A 21,049-nucleotide genomic window follows, 5' to 3' on the forward strand; every position below is an offset into this window, starting at 1 on the left:
AACAAAGGGAAGTACAAAAGTCTACCAGCACAAGCATATAAGGCAATTATTCTCTTCTTCTGTGTCATTTTCACCTCGGGATCTTGTGACGCTCAATCTTCTCTTTCATTTGATTCGTCTTTTAGCCCTATTTTCCCCATATACGTTGGCGATCAGTGCCCCGGCAGTGCCCCGGCTCCCCAACGTTGGTCCCAAGTGGGCCCAAGTATAAAAATCCCTTTGGTCCTCCTAGATTGAACTTCCAACCTTCTTCACACTCATCATGTCGTCCAAGCCGGATGCTTCACGCCCTCGGGCGGCTGACACCAAGAAGGTGCACATCGCCGATACTCAGATGACTCGCCAGAACTGGTACAAGCACGTCAACTGGCTGAACGTTACTTTCATCATCGGCATTCCCCTCGCGGGTTGTGTCCAGGCTTTCTGGGTGCCTCTGCAGCTGAAGACCGCCATCTGGGCAGTCATCTACTACTTCTTCACCGGACTGGGCATCACAGCTGGTAAGTAGTTCTGTTGAACTGAATTACCAAAAAACATGAGCTGACTTCAATTTCAGGATACCATCGTCTCTGGGCTCACTGCTCTTATTCCGCCACTTTGCCTCTGCGTATCTGGCTCGCTCTGGTTGGCGGTGGTGCCGTCGAGGGTTCCATCCGCTGGTGGGCTCGTGACCACCGCGCTCACCACCGTTACACCGACACCGACAAGGACCCTTATTCCGTGCGTAAGGGTTTGCTGTACTCCCACCTGGGATGGATGGTCATGAAGCAGAACCCCAAGCGGATTGGTCGCACTGACATCACTGATCTGAACGAAGACCCCGTTGTCGTCTGGCAGCACCGCAACTACATCAAGGTCGTGCTCACCATGGGTCTCATCGTCCCCATGCTGGTCTCCGGTCTCGGCTGGGGTGACTGGTACGGCGGATTCGTGTACGCCGGTATTCTGCGTATCTTCTTCGTGCAACAGGCTACCTTCTGCGTCAACTCCCTGGCCCACTGGCTCGGTGACCAGCCCTTCGACGACCGCAACTCTCCCCGTGATCACATCATCACTGCCCTGGTCACCCTCGGTGAGGGCTACCACAACTTCCACCACGAGTTCCCCTCCGACTACCGCAACGCCATTGAGTGGCACCAGTACGACCCCACCAAGTGGACCATCTGGACTTGCAAGCAGCTCGGCCTCGCCTATGACTTGAAGCAGTTCCGCTCCAACGAGATCGAGAAGGGCCGTGTTCAGCAGCTGCAGAAGAAGATCGACCAGAAGCGCGCCAAGCTCGACTGGGGTACTCCCCTTGACCAGCTTCCCGTCATGGAGTGGGACGACTATGTTGAGCAGACCAAGAATGGCCGTGGCCTGATCTCCATTGCCGGTGTTGTTCACGACGTGACCGACTTCATCAAGGACCACCCCGGTGGTAAGGCCATGATCAAGTCCGGCCTTGGCAAGGATGCGACCGCCATGTTCAATGGTGGTGTTTACTACCACTCCAACGGTGCTCACAACTTGCTTTCCACCATGCGTGTCGGAGTCATCCGTGGCGGTGGTGAGGTTGAGATCTGGAAGCGTGCTCAGAAGGAGAACTCCGAGTATGTGCGTGATGAGACAGGCCAGCGGATCATCCGGGCCGGTCAGCAGGTCACCAAGATGCCTGAGCCGATCCCCACTGCAGATGCAGCTTAAACTGAACTTGATGACATTTTTTCTTGCATTTGTGGCTTGGACGGTGTTGGCGTTTTCTTCCCATCTTTCTCTTGTTTCTCCAAAAGCGACCTGTGACGCACTTCATAGATAATCATGAATTAGAAACGAATTTTCATCTTTAAATGAACATATTTATTTGGACTTCAAATCTTCGTAGGTTGGACGTAGAGTGTTGACTTGAGGTCGGCAGCTGTAGGTTTTGAGAGAGCTGAAGAAAATGCAAAGTGCGGGGCACTTTAGTCCCTTCACATGTCAATCCTTCATACGGAGTACGGAGTCCTCCGGACGCCTATTGTTAGATGCCTGATCTACTAGTCTATGTACTAGTCTATTGTCTTGAAACTTGGCAATGTTACCAAGCAACCCTTTGCTCCGGGTGTACTCCGTAGTAGGCAAAGGGACATGGCGGTTTCTATCAACGTTCTGCTTATTATGGCCAGCTGTTAAGAGAGGACCTATAGGTCGGTGATTTATGACAGATAGTCTAGCCCTGAAAAAGAAACTGTTCTAGTCATCTATAATAGAATGCCAGTAAATTAAAGACGTTGTAGAAATAAATGCCAAGAAAGTGTAGATATCTGTCCCCGCAATCATCAGCTCACCAGCTTCGGATCACCTGACAAGTTCATATCTCCAAGTGTCCCCTTCTCCTTCACACCGCATCCGTTTCCTCCGATTCCGCCCATCATTCCTTTCACCGCTCGCCTCCATCTCCTCGTTCCCCTCTTAGCCATCCTCATCGTGGCGCCCTTCCTCCGTCTCCCCGCCCGCCTCTCATCTGTGCTGGGCCACTTACGTACCAACGTACCAATACGACTCTTGACGACCTCCAGCATGGCCCCCGCTCACCTCCGGACACCACCCCAGGCCCCGCCTATCTTTACCGCAACCCCGCAGTCACTGGTAGCTGATGCCGAGCGCTTGATCAAGAGCTCGCGTGCCATTCAGGACAAGGTAGTGGCGGAAATCAAGCCCGAAGCCGCAACCTTTGACAATGTTGTTCGTCCCCTCGCCCAAGATGACAATCAGATGGGACTAGAGTCACACATCCTGGGATTCTACCAGGCTGTCTCAACCGACTCGAAGCTGCGGGATGCCTCATCCAAGGCCGAAGAGCTGATGGATGAGTTCTTTATTGAGGCAGTCATGCGTGAGGATGTCTATGGTCTGGTCGACGCCGTACTGCGCCGCAACGAGTCTCTCGATCCGGAGTCACGCCGTCTGTTGGAGAAGGAACACAAGGACTTTGTCCGTAATGGACTTGGCCTGCCCGCAGGCCCTCAGCGGGTCCGCTTCAAGGAGATCAAGAAGCGCCTGAGTCAGCTGAGCATTGAATTCCAGAAGAACCTGAATGAGGAGAACGGCGGCATTTGGTTTACCCCCGAGCAGCTGGCTGGTGTGCCTAAGGACGTTGTAGATGGCCTAAAGAAGGGCGAGGGTGAGAACGCCGGCAAGCTATGGCTGTCGTTCAAGTACCCGGACCTCTTCCCCACCATGAAATACGCCAGCGACCCCGAGACCCGCCGACAAGTCATGATTGCCAACGAGAACAAGTGCAACCAGAACGTGCCACTATTCCGGGAATCTATTGTGCTCCGTGATGAGGCAGCCCGTCTGATCGGCTACCCCAACCACGCTGCCTTCCGTATTGAGGATAAGATGGCCAAGACCCCAGAGACCGTTAACAAGTTTTTGGGTGATCTTCGGGACAGACTGACCGCTGGCGGTAAGAAGGAGACACAGAAGTTGCTGGATCTGAAGAACGCCACGGACCCTAAGGCCGATGGCCGCTACTACCTGTGGGACCACCGGTTCTATGACCGTCTCATGCTGGAGAAGGACTACTCTCTGGACCAACAGCTTATTGCTGAATGGTTCCCCTTGCAGACAACCATTGATGGTATGCTGAAGATCTTCGAGGAGCTGTTCGGTTTGGAGTTTGTTGAGATCATTGGTGAGGACCGGGCAGCCATTGCCCCGACTGGCCAGGGCAATGATATTGTCTGGCACGAGGATGTCCAAGTGTTCAGTGTGTGGAACGATGAGGGCGAGGGCAGTGGGTTCGTTGGATACCTATACTTGGACCTGTTCCCTCGCGAGGGCAAGTATGGCCATGCAGCCAACTTCAACCTGCAGCCAGGCTTCGTTGATAAGGACGGTAACCGCCGATTCCCTGCCACTGCATTGGTGTGCAACTTCACCAAGCCCCAGCCTAAGAAGCCTAGTCTCCTGAAGCACGACGAGGTCGTGACCCTCTTCCACGAATTAGGCCACGGCATTCACGACCTGGTGTCCCGAACCATCTACTCTCGCTTCCACGGCACCAGCACAGTGCGGGACTTTGTCGAGGCACCCAGCCAGATGTTGGAGAACTGGTGCTGGGAACCCTCACAGCTGCGCTCTCTGAGCCGACACTACTCAACCCTCTCCGCAGAGTACCTTGCTAGCTGGCAGGAGGCCCAGCAGGACAAGACCGCTAGCCAGCCGACAGAGCGCATCCCCGACGAGGTGATTGAGAACCTGATCCGCACTAAGCACGTCAACGACTCCCTGTTCAACCTGCGCCAGCTGCACTTCGGCATCTTCGACATGACCGTGCACGAGCCCAAGACACACGCCGACATTGAGGCTCTTCCTTTATCTGCTACATACAACCGTCTCCGCCAGGAGATTACCCAGATGGACGGACCGGAAGTTCAAGGCGCTGGAAGTGAGTGGGGCCACGGCGAGGCTACCTTCGGACATTTGATCGGAGGTTACGACGCTGGATACTACGGATACCTAAGGTAAGTTATAAGTCTATTCCGTCTGATTGTGCTCCATTTTGTTCAAATACTCATGATTTTGCTCTGCAGCTCCCAAGTCTACTCCACCGACATGTTCTACACCGTCTTCAAGGCCGATCCCATGAACAAGGCTGCTGGCCGTCGCTACCGCTACCAGGTCCTAGAGAAGGGTGGTAGCCAGGACGAGATGACGACTCTGACCGAGTTCCTAGGCCGTGAGCCTCAGACGGATGCATTCTACAAGGATTTGGGACTGGCATAAAGTGGTGCGCATCATTTTGAGCTATCGGAGCTTATAAACGGCTTTATACTATACCGTTATTAAATTATATCAGTTATAAGAATGCATATTTTGTTCTCATGAATGTCGAGCAGCATGTTGGTAAATGCTTTAGCCTAAACTAGCTACCTACATCATGTGCGTACATTGTAACGAACCAACTTGAAGTTGTACATGGTTGATACACTGATAAGCACACCGCCTTGCCATTCTGCAATTCTCCGCAACTCAACAGCTCTCTTTTTCTTGATGGCCTCAATTTATAACTTCGGCATAAAAGACAGCAGAGACTCGAATTAAACATCTCTATCCAATTATCTGTGAGTACCTAATGAACCACCTCTACCAGAAAAACAATTCCGACTCGAAACCGCGCAAAGCTAACCGAGACCCCAGCTTTCGACTCACATCGATCTACCTTTGCGCACCAGCTCTAGCTTCTTGGCTCCTATCACCTCAAAAGTGCCAGTCAATACTTAGCCACCACATCAACGCCACCAAAACACACAACCTACCAACCTCCAAAATGACAGACCAACGCCTCCCAATCCAAACCCAACACTGCCGCTTTTGCAACCACCTCCTGCTAGCAACAACACGCAACATAAGCACACTCCCACGACGCGGTGGCGAAGGCAAAGACAAAGCGCTGATCCTGCCACTCGAGCGCAAAAGCTCAACAGACGGGGATGTGGAAGCCGATCTCGAAGAAGAAGCCAAGGCAACAGAAACGTCATCGCGCAAAGCACGACATGCCTCTAACCACACGACGCTTCTCCTGGCAACTACAGTCCCCGACCGGCGGGCGACGGTTATACGGCGCGAAGACGGGATTGAAAAGAGGATTCTCTTAAGGTGTGGGCGGTGCAAGGTTGTTGTGGGGTATTATTTGGATCGGCTGCATTGGGGATCTACTGGGGGGCGGGGAGCGGGGGTACAAGATGGAGAGGAGGAGGAGCGGCCGCCGGCTGTTTATCTTCTTCCTGGGGCTGTTGTGGAGACAGAGAAATTGGGGGGTGATGGGGTTGGGGAGAGAGAGTGGAGAGAGTGGGCTGTTTAGATGTATGAGTGCGGACTATGTTATAGATGTACAATCTACGCAGGCACAGAGGTAGATCTATATCTACATTTCTACGAAAGGTGATACCCCGGAGCAGAATAATACAGTGTATTTGATAATAAAAACATACAAGACGAAGGTTCCAACGCGCCGAATTTAAATCCCTCAAGCCAAAGCCATTTCCATATCGAACGTTAATCATATCGGGGTATCAGTTGGCGAGGATAGTACGGACAAGATCTGGAAGAGAGTTAGCAGATGCAATTAACATATATAGCCCACTCTGGACTCCCACAGCAGACATACCCGTGTAGTTAATCTCTCCGGAGCTAGTATCAACAGCCTTGAGCAGCTCATCGACTTCATCATCAGACATCTTCTCACCAAGATTCGTGAGAACTGCAAGCGCCAAATATTAGCCATTTCCTTTCCAAGCGCATCCAAATTGCGAGTGGCAAAACATACTGTAGCGCAACTGTCCAACACCAATAAATCCAGTCATATCCTTATCAAAGACCTGGAATCCACGACAGTACTCCTCCGGCTCGCCGGGCTCACGGAAACCACCGGGGCGGTTGAGGACTTTCAGGAAGGAGTCGAAGTCAACTAGACAGATAGAGAGTTAGCCAGGGATTCCCCTGATTTCATAGATGGTCAGACGCGATCGCATCCACCAACCAATAACTAAATCAAAGGATGAATAATCACAACATACAGTCACCACCGACAGACTTCTCCAAGTCACCAATCTCAGCCAGGGTAGGGTTCTGACCGCAAGCGCGGAGCAGGTCACCGAGGAGGTCACCAGCAACACGGCCGGTACCACGGCGATCGAAAAGCGAGAACGCTTCCTTGTAGTTTGTAGAGGCCTGGTCGTGTTTATTAGCCATGATGAAGATGAAGATGGAAAGCTGACAAGGCGTTGATGACACAGTTGTAGGTGGGGGAAATCGGGGGGCGATTCCGTGGTTACATAGGCGGGAAGGGGGCGGTTGGACCGCTTGAATAGGAAGTCCATCAACAGTGAGGAATTTGGGAACTCACCATTTTGGTTGGATCGTTTGGGGATTGGAGATTGGAGATTGGAAACAAAAATGCGGATTAGGAGGTGAAAGTCGGGGGGGAACTTGGTGTGGGATCGGCGGTGGTTGTTAGGGCAACGCTTACAGGGGTTGTATACTTTAGTTGTATAGTGCATACTTCACATTCACAGTGTCAGATCATTTAAAATAATAGAAACATAATCATTTAGTATATAAACACATCATACATGCTACGACTGCAGCTTTGCGATGCAGCTGTCCAGCAGCCGCGCCGCTTCTCCCAATAACTCCCACCGTGGTTTGGCAAAGGAGTCTCGGAGAATCATTAACAGACCGAGACACCCATTGCGTCCAGTCATAGCCTCCAATTCGTTAGGTTCCTGGATCTCGCTCATACGATGCAAGAACCCTTGCATGTCGCGCTCTCGATCTGCCACAGTCATGAGAATAGGAAGAGGACGCAGGGGTCCATCCAACGCAAACCCGTAGGTCCATACCACCAGCGCTGCGAAGTACATCACCCACGGCCGGTTTAACAGGTAGTCATCGCGCGCAGCATACTCCCCGGGGTGAGTGGCCGGGTCTAAGAAACAGGTAGATAGGAACTTGAGCGCGTAGAATGTAGCATCCCGCGCCGAAGCCTTGGTCGCCCATTTCTCAGTCTTTTCTCTGGCGGCACAGTAGTCACGTGCCGTAATAGACCGACCCATTAACCGGCCAGCACCTGCAAAGATCTGGAGATCGGCTATATCGACATGGGATCCCATATGGGCCAGCCCATGCAGCACGTTGCGCGACTCAGATGTGGCCGATGGACCCAGGGCTTCGTCGAAGTCGCGACGCCAGTTATCAAATGCCCGGAGAAGTGCTGTCCGCCACTTATCTCGTCCACCGAGGGTCTGACCCACACCAAGCGAGCTAATCTGCAGATCTCGCTGGTTTAGATGCCAGCAGACGCTCAGCAAGCCCGACATGATAATAATTCGCCCAAACGCGTTGGTTCGGACAGGCTGGCCATTGAGTGTACGCTTGAGGCCATCGAGGAACATGACTGGCCGCACACCGTGCGACTGCAGACTAGATTGCACGCGAGCGACCTCGGCAGCGCTTGTTGCTGCCCACAGCGCCTCGTCACAGGGCAATGGCAATCGCAGTTCGTGGGCCACCATTTTGGCCGAGTGACCGAACATAGTGGCATGTGTTGAGTCCAATACAAAGGCGGCGAAAGCCACGCGCCGAGTCGCTTCGGCCTTGATCCAGGTTGCCCATGACTCGTCTTCTTCTTTGGTTTCTGGGGTGGCAAATGAAGAACTACCGATGAGTGAACTACCTCGACGCATAAGTGTGAGTGTTGTGTCGTGGTGGATATGTGCGCGTTCATGTAATGCGCGTGTAGAAAAGAGCTTCTCATAAACTTCAAGTAGTAATAGAGACTGGAACACCCAAAGCTTAGCTGGCGGCCGAAAGTCCGCGTCCATGAAAATTTCCCAACGCAAATGCCAGGCAATGAAGCTAGCCAACCCAGCCGCTGCTTCAGTGGCAGACTGGCCATGGATCTTATCCAATGTTGCCGCGCCAATCGCTATAATCGCTAGTAGTAATAAATTCGGGGTACGATCAGCGCTAAATGTCGGCTGGTGCAATATTGGAAGTTGTGCATGGAAGTGGTACCAGTAGGATCCAATGTACGTCTGCATCATACGCAAGCTCAAGGCATGTCGGTCGTTATTTAAATCCCCGTCCATCAGCGCATCTTTGCGTTTAGTACCCGCCGCATACGCCGACTCATTGAATCGCGTTGACATCAAGTGCAGCAGCTCCTGACGCTTTTCTTCTGAGATGACAGCCGGTGGTGCTCCCGAGTCCAGAATACTCGTCACGCTCATCGGATGCTGTGGAATGACCGAGCAAAAATTGTCGTTGCTATATGCAGGCTCGTTGGTGTAGAATTGATTCTGAACAAGTGGTAACATTCCATATCCCAACGGCGCGAGTGGCTCGCTGAATAGCCACGCTGCAAAATCGTCTGCCATGGCGAATGGTGATCGGTTATAGGTTTCCCCGCCAAAGATCGGGTATGACATGGAGTCGAGATCAATGAGATTATCAGGCTGGTCCAGCACCGCCGGGAAATCCGAGTATTGGTCCACTGGTATCTCGTTGCTGTCCACTCCGGTGGTGAGTGGGTATGTTGTCACCGGAGGTTTGGGCTCCTCTGAGCCAACAAAGTATTCCGGCGCGGTGATAGTAGGCGAAGAAGGCGGGGAGGTTTTCCTGTCATGTTCGGTGAAATGATCTCGTTTCTGGAGCTGGGAACCGCTGGTGGTGTGACGTTCACGATGGCGCGTGCAGAGATCCTGTCGTACGAAGGACCGGTAACAGTTGGGAAAGTCGCAGCGATAGATTTGTTTCGGGGTATGGTTGAGCGCATGGCGACTGAGGTGTTCGGCGCGAGAATAGCTCTTCCCACAGCCTTCAAAGGTGCATTCAAACTTCCGATCGGAGAGAACTTTGCGACTGCGTCGCCGTCTCTTAGAGGGTTGACCGTCGATCTCCATTTTCATGCCATGGCACGGTGATCACTAGAAAGTAGAGTCGGAAAAGAATATATGAACACAAAATGATGGCCCAATAAAGAGCAGAAATGAGTCAAAGAAGCGCAAAGAGGACTTCCAAGGTTGGAGAGGGTTGTCCGGGGGAAGTGCGGAGATCTCGGTGGGGTTCCAAGGTTGTGGCGGAGATGACTTGGTGAGAATGTGTATTTATGTACGTAACTATATATATGCTGTATATTGAAGCATTGTACGGAGTACTTGGAAATGATATAGTCTATCGTTTACTATGTTATATATGCGCTCTAGCTAGGTATAGTGATGTAGAATGCCCAGAATGAATATGATTGTACTTACACCTAACTAGATATATATATGGAATATCGAAGCTCAATAGATTCATTACTCGTAATCAAATGACCACACACAGAAAGTGCGCCGTATCTCAATGCAGAAATGAGTCGCGACTATTGAATACCTAGATACAGGTCGAGCTCGTACAACACCTGAATGGCAGCAATGTCAAAGCCAGAGGTTCTGGTCAGGCCGGCGTACCAGCAGGTCATTAATCATCACGCCGAGTTCATGCCATCCCATCATGTATCGATCGTACCACATGGCACGTCAATAGAAAAGAACTGACGCCTGATTTTGTGCAAATGCTTCCGTGGGTTTCTTTTTTAGGGTACTGATCAGCACCGAAGAAGAATTTACAGTGACATTCTCATCCGCTGAATCGGAATCGGGCGGCCTCCAGACGGCCAAGGCCATCGCGTGGGGCTACATTGCGGCGGCGATACGAGTTGGTGAAGTCTAGGTGGGGTTAGATGAGATTATAAAGAGCAAAGGGACGGGGACTAACCTTGGAGGAGAACACGGATCTTGCGGGTCTCTCCTGACTGGACTTTGTCAGATACATTCTTCAGCAGTCGCTCGGCTTCGCCGTGCTTCATCGTGCCACTCGGCAGCATCTGCAGTGTGGTCTGTAGCCATGCCCCGGTTTCCTGGGGGAGCAGTTCGAACATCGTCATCAGTACTCCCGACGCATCAGCGAAGCAGTCCCCTGGGAAAGTGAACATCATGCCCGTCAACACACGCTGTGCCAAAGGCTGACCCTGCGAGATAATCAACGCCTTAACGGCCTCGCGAACCTCAGGTGGGGTAACATAAGGCTGGCCTTCCGGACTGGTAAACTGGGAGACCATAGGCTTGTCAAATGCAAAGCTGAACAGATCCCGGTAATAATGCAGTGTGGCGATAAGAGGATCGAGTTGTTGAAGAGTGAGAGCACTGAGTGCGGCGGAGAAGATGGGAATGGCAAGGGACGAAGTGATGTACTTCTTGGGGTAGTATCGAACGGCATTAGAGGACAGACGGAAGAAGTCTTCAATCACATCTGGCAGATTTTGAGGGGGGAGGTCGTTCAAGATCCGCAGGAAAGCAATGGCCTGCTGCTCATAGAACTGGAAAACGGCATCGCTGGTGGCCTGGTCGACGTACTCAGCACCATCGGAGAACTCGCGAACCACCGCATCCGTAGCCCAAAGGAAGCAACCCTCGCGTGAGGCCTGGAATCCGTTCGCGATACTCTGGGCCAGAGTCGGCAAAAGAGGAATCATGCTAGTGCGGTAAGAGATGATCATGTATCGCCAGCACCGGCACACTCGCTCGAGAATAGGCGTAGAAGACGTAAAGTTCATGACAATCGTGGTCATAATGGGTAGAACCTCACCGCAGTATTTGACAGCAGGGTTTTCTTCTCCCGGTGCAAGAATTGGAGTCACCACTTGCACAAAAATAGTAATCAGCTGTAGATGGTCGGCCACGGCTCGCTGGCCTTCTTCAGTCTGCGCATTATTGGCAAGGTTCATAATTCGGGCCATGATCGGGTCGCAGAACATCTTGTATGAATCGTAGATCTTATCATGGGGCTGCACCGAAACCACGGCGGCAACACCTTCAGTGACTTCCTCCTGGCTGGTGGGCTTCAGCTTGTCAAGAACCGACTCGAAGAAGGCATGGAGCTGCGCGATATGACCACCAAGCAACTTCTGGCAGTCTGTTCCCAAAAACTTGAAGGCAAGAGCAGAGGCCTGCACAACTTCTTGGGAGGAGTGGTGGAAACCAGAAATCACATAGTTGAGTTGGGCCTCCAATGTTTCGGGGTGGAGAGCTGTCCATTCAGTGTAGCGTGCCAGCGCCATGATTGCCTGGAACCGTACCTTCTCCTGATCGGGAATCTGGACGATCAAAGGAATCAATTGTCCAAGGATGGTGCTTTCTTCGGGGTCGACCATACGGCCCATCGCACGGAGACCAAACAGAGGGGCCTCCAGTTCCTGCCAATGAGGAACATGTTCGTTGCTTGCCTGTGATGCATACTTGCCAACCCATTCCTGGATCAGTTGGTAGATCTTAGCAAGACAATCATTCACACCCACAACGGCACAGCAGTCCTTAAGGACATCGCCCATTGCATGGCGGAATTGACGGAATTTTTCCTCTTGCTCGCGGTCTCCAGAAAACAGATCCTCGGCCTCGCCGTCTTCCGGACTGGGGAACTCAAGGTGTTTCACCATGATGTCCACCAACTGGGCAAAGACGGGCTGGAAGGCGACTCGAGCGTCGGTGTACCGGTCGAGAGTAATATATTGCTTCAGTTCGTACCAGAAAATGAAAGTCAGAGACACTGCGTCGCGCTCCCAGTCCCGTGCGCAACATTCGAGAAGTGCCTCCACGAGTCCCTGGAACTCACCCGGCAGACGTGCAACAAGGACGACCCATGCTTCACCTGCCTCCGCAAATATTCTTGTGATGCCCTTGAAAGCCTCCAAATCTTCGGCCTCGGCAGTTTCGGCAATCTTTGGGCGAAGTGCCATCAATCGTGGATAAAGGGCCTGAATGACGGGCAAAGACTCGTCCACGTCCTTGGTGTCGCGGTAAAGCGTGCAAACGCAGTCGACACCGGCGTCAAAAGATGCGTCGTTGTCCAATGCTTTGAAGATGACGTCCATGAGAGGTGACTCAACGACCTTGGCGGCAGGGATTTCACGTAGCCACGAAGTAACGCAGTCGAGGAGACGGGGGTTGGTTGCGGCAGCAGCTATTTATGATCAGTTATGAATCCTAATTTGTTAAGAGAATGGTGACAAAGTCGTTGGATACGTACGCGACGACTGAGCGTATTGGATCATCAGTTGCATGACCTGCTCCGCGTTGTCTTCTAGCAGCTCTTTGGTTCTCACGAACAATTCGTCTTCCTTTTTCAGATGTCAGCTTGAACCTTTGTAGATGCCAACACGGAAACATACACTGAGATTGATTTTGCGACCCTCAGTAACTTCCTCGGGCAAGATCTTCAGGAACTCCAGTACGCAATCCCCTGCGCTGCTTCCTAGAGCCGCTCCGACAGTCGCCAGCACATCCTTCCATGTGACCATCTGGATCGCCAAACTGGCTAAGCACACACATAGCTGAGTCTGAATGGGGCGCGGGCCCGGCGCAAATGCAACCAATAGGTTTAGGACCGAGTCTCGCAAGGCCAATACTGAGTCCGGAGGCAGTTGATCGAGATCGAATATAATCTGCGCAATTAGAAACATCGAAAATCACCTGGGGGGAATACCCTTACTTTTCCTTTTAGTGTAGTCGCGGCGAATAGTTTGGCTTCAATCGGCACATCGGGGGACTGTAATAGGGCATGGGTTGTTGTCCAGGCCTCAATCTGTTGCATTGGGGATCAGCGAACAATACCAGTCAATTCTGAGCGAAAGAATCATACCGATTTCTGGAACTTCTCAAGAAATTCATGGGCCTGAGTCTTCTCAGTCCTAGACGCATTTCCTTGCATTGTCGCAACGGCCGCCAGGACCGGAGCGAATGCCTGCCCGGCTTCCTTGCTGGCCATGTTGAACTAAATAGATTAATCAAGGCTCAGCAATGTATCAAAAATGTATCAGCATCTGACTGCGGAAACAGGTTCGAGGAGGGGAAGCAAGTTGAAGGTGGGATGGGGTGTCCGTGACAAGATAACCGTATTACGGTAATCAAATCACGGGACGACTCCCAGGCCCGCCAGAGCTTTCTTCGCCTTGTCTCCCGTGTGACAGCTATCACTTTCGACATAACCACACATCATGGCAGGCCGCAAGACATTGTTAGCCCCGATTCACTTCATTTTCAGTCTCCTGCAGAAGCGCAGCACTGTTTCAGTCTGGCTGTATGAGCAGCTCGCTTTCCGGATAGAGGGGAAGATCCGTGTATGTCTTTCTTTACGGGATCCCGTTTTGCTTGTCATCTGAGCTAACCTATACTAGGGCTTTGATGAATTCATGAACCTGGTGATTGATGATGCTGTCGAAGTGCGTCTGGCAACCAAGACAGAGGAAGAGAAGCGCAGGCCACTTGGTACGATGGAATTGAAATGGAGACACACGAGAACACAGCTAATAATGCGCAACAGGCCAGATCCTCCTCAAGGGAGACAATGTCTCTCTGATCCAGGCCGTTTGAATTTTCGCTATTCCTTTTCTGTTTCGATTTGCCCTACACCCTGCGGTCGAAGAATTGACCATCACCAACCACGATCGCATCTACCAACCAGTCGTGCTCCACCACAGGAATGTCCTCCGCGAGCAACTGGTCTTGGAGAGAAAGGGCAACTACCATGGAGTTCAGTCGGGGATACACGGATTGTTTCTGGGACTACATACCGAGGAATGGCATTTTGCGGGTTGATGTTGAGTATCGCGTTAAAAAATGATCATAATACCCTTTGCCATGACCAAGTCGTCGGAACCCACGGTCAAAGGCCATGCCCGGCATGACAATAAGATCCAAACCCTGTGTCAACCCGTTTGGTCGACCCTCAATTTGCGTAGATAGGAGAGATGGGATTCCCCATTTGTCCAGCTGTAATGACTCGAACTCGGACATGGATCCGAGCGCGAACATGTCCATGATGGATGTTTTGTCCTGGGTGTGAATATACGGGATGTAGACGTTCTTCCCACGCTGTAGAGCATCCTTTACGATTCCAGTTGTTGAGAGCTCCCCACTTGGCATAGATAGGTATACGGCGATGCTTTTGGCATTTTGGTACTCGGGCAGTGACAAGAAACGGGTTGTTGCCGCGCTGGCTAGGGCATGTTAGTTATGGACAACCCAAAGATTATCATTCGATCTGACATTGTTGACTTATTGAGGTTATAGGCAGATTCTGTAGAGTTGAGCGCATCCTCTTGCGGAGGTCGCGCTTTGCAGCCTGAAATGCCATTCTGCTATGATAGTTGTAGATGGTTATGAATCACACGGGAAAATACACGCAGAGTTACTCCGCGGGGAAGTAAGTTACTGTTCAAAAATAGAAACCAAAATGTGGAAACCAAAATGTGGGAAAAAAAGAAAGGTCATGCCTGGGTTCGAACCGGGGTGGGTGGTAAAAGACAGCAGTTGGGGCTCATGTCGCTCCTTCCCGAGGTCAGTTTATGTAGTTCCTTCCGTTCTGGGACCACCCAGGCTCCCCGTTTAACTCTGTCCCCTTCAAATTCCCTCTTTCTTTCCTTTTTGTTCCTTTTGTATCTCTTCTCCCCGGTTGATCAGTTCTACGCTGACTTGGCCTACTCGGGGTCGTCACTAAACGTGTCATGAGGGATAAGACAACTCATTCTCCAGTCTTCACGGCCATGTTCGAAGCAAGGCGTTGTCCTGAAGCAGAGCCTTGAGGTACTCTTTCAATGGCTATACCTGGTGGTTATCATATTTGATCGAAACCCCCGGAGAGCAAATTTCAGCCGCCATCGAGCAAAACAGAGCAAAACCAAAGTAGCTCAAGTTCCTATGCGAAGCTTAAAAGGCGGATCAAGAAGCAAGTAACATGGCTGAAGTCTCTTCCTTATTACTATGTTGACTCAGAATTCAATGACCAACAGCGACGATCACGGTCGGACCCTTGAGGGGGCCTTTCCACATCTATAAATTTCATATTCCGTTATCATCGTCAGACCTATCGTCCATCGACTATCAATCATCGTCCGTCGATTGATTCATATCTACAACTACTTCACACTTACATCACACTTACAATCACCTAACCACTATATACGAGTACCCTGCAGCCCGACGAAGACCCTAACAGCACCCTCGGTCATCTAATATATGAATGCTATTTCTGTCCTAGGAACTGAATTGGGTTCTCGGGCATACTATTCCACCTTGAAGATAGCCGCTGCGTGAAACGAGATCGCATTAGCACTCTCCGACGCTAACAGCCACAGTGTGCCACGCCCAGGAATCAACTATCTACGCCTCTTCACTCTTTTTCAGAAAGGCCATGTTAGGATCGGGAAGAAGTCCGAAGATCACACAATCACAATATGCCAAGTCTATGAATCAATAAGATGGACATGGTAGCTTCTTTTTGTCTAGAACTGGGTAGGACGAGCCTAAAGCCCTAAGTGACAGCGATGCTACTCGCCGTGGTGATCGTAGTGGAGGTTAGGGTGGCTTTTGAAGAGAATACTCCTAAATGTCTTACTAAACACATTTAGACAATACTATCCTAGAACCTAGACCTAAAAAAAATAGTGATATTTTAATAGAAACCCCAGTTCTACCTGGGCAAACCCTTTCTTTATATATATACGACGGATCCTCACTGATTGATTTTGTACCGCAGTCAATTTGAACTACATTCAGGATTGGGATAGTCTATCTAGTCCTAATGTCACCATCAGTTCACCTTCTTCCCATTATGGATTCATAATAATTAAGGGGTTCTAAGAAGAAACAGAAGAACAGCCTATAAATATAGGCTTATTTTTTTTAAAACAGTTAATTTCATAATACGGATACACTTTAGTTCTGTTAGGCTATAATATAACCCATACATAATATAACCCATACATAGTCTTGAACTTAGCGTCTCAATCTAAAACAAGGTGAAAAAAAACATAGGTCCTACCCGGGTTCGAACCGGGGTTGGTGGTATTTTTTGGGAGATCACATGATCATCTCAAAAACCACAGTCATGACCGCTAGACCATAAGACCGAATCTTTATTAGGGGGGCTTTCATCGAAACAAGTGTGTTGAGGTTTTCTAATGTATATATATCAACTATTGTGGTGGGGGACATAACTAGTCTTCACCACGTATTAGCCTTGTATTTCCCTTTAGTTTTACTATATAAATATTATATACAGAGGGTATAAGTAATAGATAGTTATATTCTTTCATCAAAACAAGTCTGTTGAGGTTTTCTAATGTATATCAACCGTTGTAGTGGACATCACTAATCCTCACTACGTATTAGCCTCGCACTTCCCTTCAGTTTTGTTATGTTGCATTAATATACAGAGATTACAAGTAACAGATAGTTACGTTCTTTTGTTAAAAACAAGTTTAGAGGGGGTTTATAACGTATATTGATGAACCGTCGTAGTAGTCATAGAGGCGTAACTTGGCCTCACTACAGATTAGCCTTGCCCGTCACTTCCCTCCAAGGTCATTTAACAGTTTTGCTATGGGCACTGATATACAGAGCTTTTCATTAAAATAAGTCTATGTTGTAGAGAGGGTATATTGTAGTGCTGTAGTGGTGGTCCTGACTGCGTATTAGTCTCCTATGTCCCTTCCTTTTCTACAGCTTTGTTATATAAGCATTAATGTACAGACCCTTTTAGAGTATTATTGCACAATAAAGCAAATTCAATCTAGAGGCACAATTCAGCAGAAATCTTCATATCGTGTGGTGTAAATCATTCAATATTAAAAGAAGTTTTTCATCCCATACAAACCGATGCGTCTCCATATTTCCACGTGGTAACATGCCTATATATGAAAATGCTTTTGCCACCACACAAATTAGTTTATCTCCATTTTTCTAGTTCATAATTCGACGAGGCGGTCTTGTAGGGACAGCCTTATCGGCTTCTACAAGTAAAGCAATCGGCCTTGCTTCATAATTTCAGTGCGCCGTTGAAGAAAACGATAGTGATAGTTTCGAAGATATACCTAGGCCGTTGGATGATGGCAATGATAGGAAGGTTAATAGAGCTTCTGAGGGCTTATAGCCTGCTAGGAGAGGACTATGTCGAAGTGCATGGTACAATGATATGTATTCTTTTTTTTTTTTTCAAATCATATTATCAAAAGTGCCCTCGGGCTACCTGTTTCCTCAATTGTTTCCCCCTAAACTAGATCGAACTTAATTGCTGAAGTTGGTTGTTTTACATTGGCAGTTCATGCAACATAATATCGCCGGCGTCACGAGAAACCTGAAGCACTAATAGCGGCTCCGCAAATGCAATAAAAAGAGTAGCAATTGAGCATTCTGGACCTAATTATGATGATTACGATGATCTCATTGACCCGATGTAGCTCGCTATAACATACATGCTGCTATGCGGGGATGGCGTCCCAGAGCCTGCTCCCGACGATGAATGGTGGTGTATCTCTCCACCCTCTTCTCGCTATCTATCTTCCTCTTCACTGGGTCTTCTCTTTTATTCTCTTATCGCTTCCTCGGCTTCTCGTGTTGTAAATTGCTCGCACCAGGCTCCTTCATTTTCTTTCTCCTCATCTCCACTCTCGTGATACCTCTTCCTTGAATCTGTGTAACTGGGTTAAACCAATATCAAAGAGATCAATTTGGAAAAATCATTTTATACATCCATCGAGTCCGGACAAAGCTCTAATTCACGATTTGCATTGGTACTGGAGTCTTGTCGACCCGTTTTCTTCGATAAGGTATACCGGGGGGACTCCGAGTGAATAAGGGCTAGGGTCACAGCTTTCATCTATACTGATGATAGCTTCCACGCTCACACGCTGTTTTTGCCTAATTTCTACTGCAACACCGTGCTTTAGCCATTATATTCTCTCTGTGGCCTAGAGGATGAAGGGGATAGGACAAACTGGACTAAACAAGGGGGTAATATGAGTTGGCCATTTTGGAAAATGGACACAAGGAGGGAGGTTGTTTGTCTCCAAGTTTACATGCTTGTAGATTATTGGTACAGATGATGGTTTTGGATCATTTGCATTGTGAGGTTTGTTGATGGTCTCTAGTCGCCAGTGCGCCACAACTGATTTTCTCATAGTACTTGCCCGGTATTCAAAGGTTTTACTGGGGACGAGAAAATATCTATGAAGATAGACACCTGAGATGACTGAATAAGAAGAATCTTAGAACACTGTCAAAAGGAATACCAAAAAAAAAAAAAAAATTTAAAAAGACACTTAGAAAGATTATCTGAGAAAACTACTAAAAACGACTCCACAAGGCCGTATAAGCGGCTGACTATTCTTGTGTAACGTATCGAGTCCACGGTGGAGGGGGCCTGGGGGGGTATTGAGGGGCAGGCCCCGTTGAGTCAAGTCGGCCGCGCGGGAAGATTGTCCACCGGGCCATTGTTGGTAGCCCCGGAAATCTTGTCGATGGGGCGGGCGGGAGGTAGCAACCCGGGAGTTTCCTCGACCGGGAGCCTGTTGGTGGTAGGGGGGCAGGGGTATGAGGGAACCCGGGATTGTTGTTGACCGGGGTTTGGGGGGCGCGGGACTCTTCTTCTTCGCGGCGGGGTGGTGATCTCTCGCCGGGGGAGGGGGGAGCTTGACGTTCCCGCGGAGATGCGGAGCGGCGATCTAAATCGAAGGCCGTCGTAAGCCTCCGGTCATGAACTTAACGTAATCATGCCGGTGGCGTTCTTCCCTTTCCTGCTATTCATTCAGTTAGCGTGCTCATGATATAATGAACGAGAACTTGTCGGTCTAGGGTTCCTTGAAATAATTGATGCGAGGGCATGATGGGAATCAATCAGACAAAGATGAGACGGGACGAAGCCCATCGCAAAGTGGACGGTCCTTGTCATCATTGGATGCAACACGAGACAGATGATGTAGAGATATAGAAGATCTTGACTTACAGCTTCAGCTTCTTCTTTCTCTCGCCCTTTTCCTTGCGCTCCCTTGCAAGTCGGGATGCCATAGGAGGCGGATCAAATTGGACAAACCCAAGGTGTAGCCATTGGAGCAGTGCTTCAAGACTCTGCTCATAGACAACGCCGTCCATTTCTTCTAGGTCGACTGTTGTTGGTTTCAACTGACTTGTCACTCATTTTGACGTGAGTGAATTGTCTAAAGCTAGAACAGTTCATATCACCTGGTTCTTCTCGGTGTGATCCGTATTTCCTCGGTAGGGGTGGAGACGAGGAGATACAGATATGGAACAGCTCCCGAGAATGGGGGCGGCTCGATGAGGACCAACTGGTCAACTGGAGAGAAGAGAGATAAAGGTAAGAATAAAGAAAGAGAGAATTTGAGGGGGAAGAAAATTACAGGGCGCCCTAGGAGGAAGACCCTGGGTGCCAGAACGGAAGGTACTACATAAATGGAAGGAACGACATAGCTCCGACTGATGTTATATAAGATATAATTAAGCATTTGGGGTTCCTCGTGTCTCGTTATATGAATTGACCCCAGTGTGGTTTGTGGAAACTTGTTTAGGTGTTAAATTAGCACAAGGGGTGATGTCGCCAATTGTCAAATCTATAATGTGCCAAATCAACCCTTCAACCCTTTGATGTTCCCATTCCAGGGCCTTGCTGAACTATGTTGTTAGTCTCCACCCCCAATAAAGGGCGCCCTTGAAATACTCCCTTTCTGTCAATTTTCCCTTTGTCAACTAAGATGTTTTTGCTTTGGAGTCTTTTAGTCACGGCCGCTTTGGCGAGCGCGAATGATTTGGTCGGAACATGGACCACCAAATCTCGTGATGTTCTTACTGGTCCAGTATGTGAAATTACTATATGTAGTATACAAACGATGAGACTGACGCGCATAGGGATTCTATGATCCACTCAACGACAAGCTACTCGAGCCGAATCTAACGGGCATTTCATACTCGTTCGATGACGAGGGAAATTATGAGTCCGCATACTATCGCGCAATCTCAAATCGTCAGTTCTCCATGAATATATATATTCTGATATTGTATTAATATCACCCAGCGGCCGACCCATCATGCCCGGGAGGGGTCTTGCAGTGGCAACATGGCGCTTATACTGTGTTCGGCAATGGAACGCTGATATTAACTCCAATTGCTGTTGATGGTCGTCAGCTACTGTCCGACCCCTGCCGGAGACAATCAGGTCACTACACACGATATAACACCACCGAGGAGTTCAAGGTATGTCTCTTTCGTTTTTACTCCGCCGGCCCATTCTGACAGCACACAGGAATTCTCCGTGTATATCGACAAGTTCAATCGCATTAACCGCCTCGATTTGACCAGGCCTGATGGCTCCCTCGTCCATCCCATGTTCCTCGCCTACCAGCCACCAAAGATGCTCCCTACCACGACATTGAACCCCACGCCAACAGGGCACAAGCAAAAGCGAGAACTATCGTCAAAGTCAGGATTGCAGCTGATCGCTAGAGAGCAGCTGATCAATCCAGACCGATGGTGGTGGTTGGGTGTTCTGATGACATCTCTTGGAGGAGTAGCTTTCTTCTGCTCATGAACTTTCTGGGCTGGCGTTTAAATGGGAGTTTGGGATTCGTTCTTTCTGTGAATTATAATTGAGATTTGAATGCCCTTGACTGAGGCTATTGTGACACTAATAT

At 49.6% G+C, this 21,049-nt stretch overlaps 10 protein-coding genes across 10 annotated transcripts; 5 read left to right on the plus strand and 5 right to left on the minus strand.

The window, feature by feature from the left end:
* Positions 1 to 262: 262 nt before the first annotated feature.
* On the plus strand, positions 263 to 1,686 carry PEX2_102160 (stearoyl-CoA 9-desaturase sdeA; the record flags this gene model as incomplete). The annotated part of the gene is made up of 2 exons (XM_016747486.1): positions 263 to 500; positions 557 to 1,686. The coding sequence occupies 2 exons, from the start codon at positions 263 to 265 to the stop codon at positions 1,684 to 1,686; spliced, it is 1,368 nt and encodes a 455-aa protein (XP_016602034.1).
* Positions 1,687 to 2,541: 855 nt separating this feature from the next.
* Positions 2,542 to 4,755, plus strand: PEX2_102170 (M3 family metallopeptidase; the record flags this gene model as incomplete). The annotated part of the gene is made up of 2 exons (XM_016747487.1): positions 2,542 to 4,493; positions 4,563 to 4,755. 2 exons carry the CDS (start codon positions 2,542 to 2,544, stop codon positions 4,753 to 4,755), a joined length of 2,145 nt encoding a protein of 714 aa, XP_016602035.1.
* Positions 4,756 to 5,299: 544 nt separating this feature from the next.
* On the plus strand, positions 5,300 to 5,833 carry PEX2_102180 (uncharacterized protein; the record flags this gene model as incomplete). The annotated part of the gene is made up of 1 exon (XM_016747488.1): positions 5,300 to 5,833. The coding sequence occupies one exon, from the start codon at positions 5,300 to 5,302 to the stop codon at positions 5,831 to 5,833; it is 534 nt and encodes a 177-aa protein (XP_016602036.1).
* Positions 5,834 to 6,044: 211 nt separating this feature from the next.
* Positions 6,045 to 6,880, minus strand: PEX2_102190 (uncharacterized protein; the record flags this gene model as incomplete). Its single annotated transcript, XM_016747489.1, has 5 exons — positions 6,045 to 6,073; positions 6,140 to 6,232; positions 6,299 to 6,439; positions 6,549 to 6,702; positions 6,878 to 6,880. 5 exons carry the CDS (start codon positions 6,878 to 6,880, stop codon positions 6,045 to 6,047), a joined length of 420 nt encoding a protein of 139 aa, XP_016602037.1.
* Positions 6,881 to 7,106: 226 nt separating this feature from the next.
* PEX2_102200 (putative C2H2 finger domain protein) lies at positions 7,107 to 9,440 on the minus strand (the record flags this gene model as incomplete). The annotated part of the gene is made up of 1 exon (XM_016747490.1): positions 7,107 to 9,440. One exon carries the CDS (start codon positions 9,438 to 9,440, stop codon positions 7,107 to 7,109), a length of 2,334 nt encoding a protein of 777 aa, XP_016602038.1.
* Positions 9,441 to 10,152: 712 nt separating this feature from the next.
* PEX2_102210 (mRNA transport regulator MTR10) lies at positions 10,153 to 13,335 on the minus strand (the record flags this gene model as incomplete). The annotated part of the gene is made up of 6 exons (XM_016747491.1): positions 10,153 to 10,241; positions 10,291 to 12,531; positions 12,598 to 12,688; positions 12,740 to 13,012; positions 13,060 to 13,152; positions 13,210 to 13,335. 6 exons carry the CDS (start codon positions 13,333 to 13,335, stop codon positions 10,153 to 10,155), a joined length of 2,913 nt encoding a protein of 970 aa, XP_016602039.1.
* A 229-nt stretch (positions 13,336 to 13,564) lies between these two features.
* On the plus strand, positions 13,565 to 13,940 carry PEX2_102220 (small nuclear ribonucleoprotein E; the record flags this gene model as incomplete). Its single annotated transcript, XM_016747492.1, has 3 exons — positions 13,565 to 13,687; positions 13,745 to 13,835; positions 13,891 to 13,940. The coding sequence occupies 3 exons, from the start codon at positions 13,565 to 13,567 to the stop codon at positions 13,938 to 13,940; spliced, it is 264 nt and encodes an 87-aa protein (XP_016602040.1).
* Positions 13,941 to 13,973: 33 nt separating this feature from the next.
* Positions 13,974 to 14,703, minus strand: PEX2_102230 (5-formyltetrahydrofolate cyclo-ligase; the record flags this gene model as incomplete). The annotated part of the gene is made up of 3 exons (XM_016747493.1): positions 13,974 to 14,089; positions 14,141 to 14,566; positions 14,616 to 14,703. 3 exons carry the CDS (start codon positions 14,701 to 14,703, stop codon positions 13,974 to 13,976), a joined length of 630 nt encoding a protein of 209 aa, XP_016602041.1.
* A 4,025-nt stretch (positions 14,704 to 18,728) lies between these two features.
* Positions 18,729 to 19,496, minus strand: PEX2_102240 (uncharacterized protein; the record flags this gene model as incomplete). The annotated part of the gene is made up of 2 exons (XM_016747494.1): positions 18,729 to 19,092; positions 19,351 to 19,496. 2 exons carry the CDS (start codon positions 19,494 to 19,496, stop codon positions 18,729 to 18,731), a joined length of 510 nt encoding a protein of 169 aa, XP_016602042.1.
* A 617-nt stretch (positions 19,497 to 20,113) lies between these two features.
* On the plus strand, positions 20,114 to 20,946 carry PEX2_102250 (uncharacterized protein; the record flags this gene model as incomplete). The annotated part of the gene is made up of 4 exons (XM_016747495.1): positions 20,114 to 20,215; positions 20,268 to 20,382; positions 20,434 to 20,612; positions 20,662 to 20,946. 4 exons carry the CDS (start codon positions 20,114 to 20,116, stop codon positions 20,944 to 20,946), a joined length of 681 nt encoding a protein of 226 aa, XP_016602043.1.
* Positions 20,947 to 21,049: the final 103 nt, after the last annotated feature.

This window comes from Penicillium expansum (genome assembly GCF_000769745.1).
Source record: "Penicillium expansum strain MD-8 chromosome Unknown contig359, whole genome shotgun sequence".
Classification (NCBI taxonomy): Eukaryota; Fungi; Ascomycota; class Eurotiomycetes; order Eurotiales; family Aspergillaceae; genus Penicillium; species Penicillium expansum.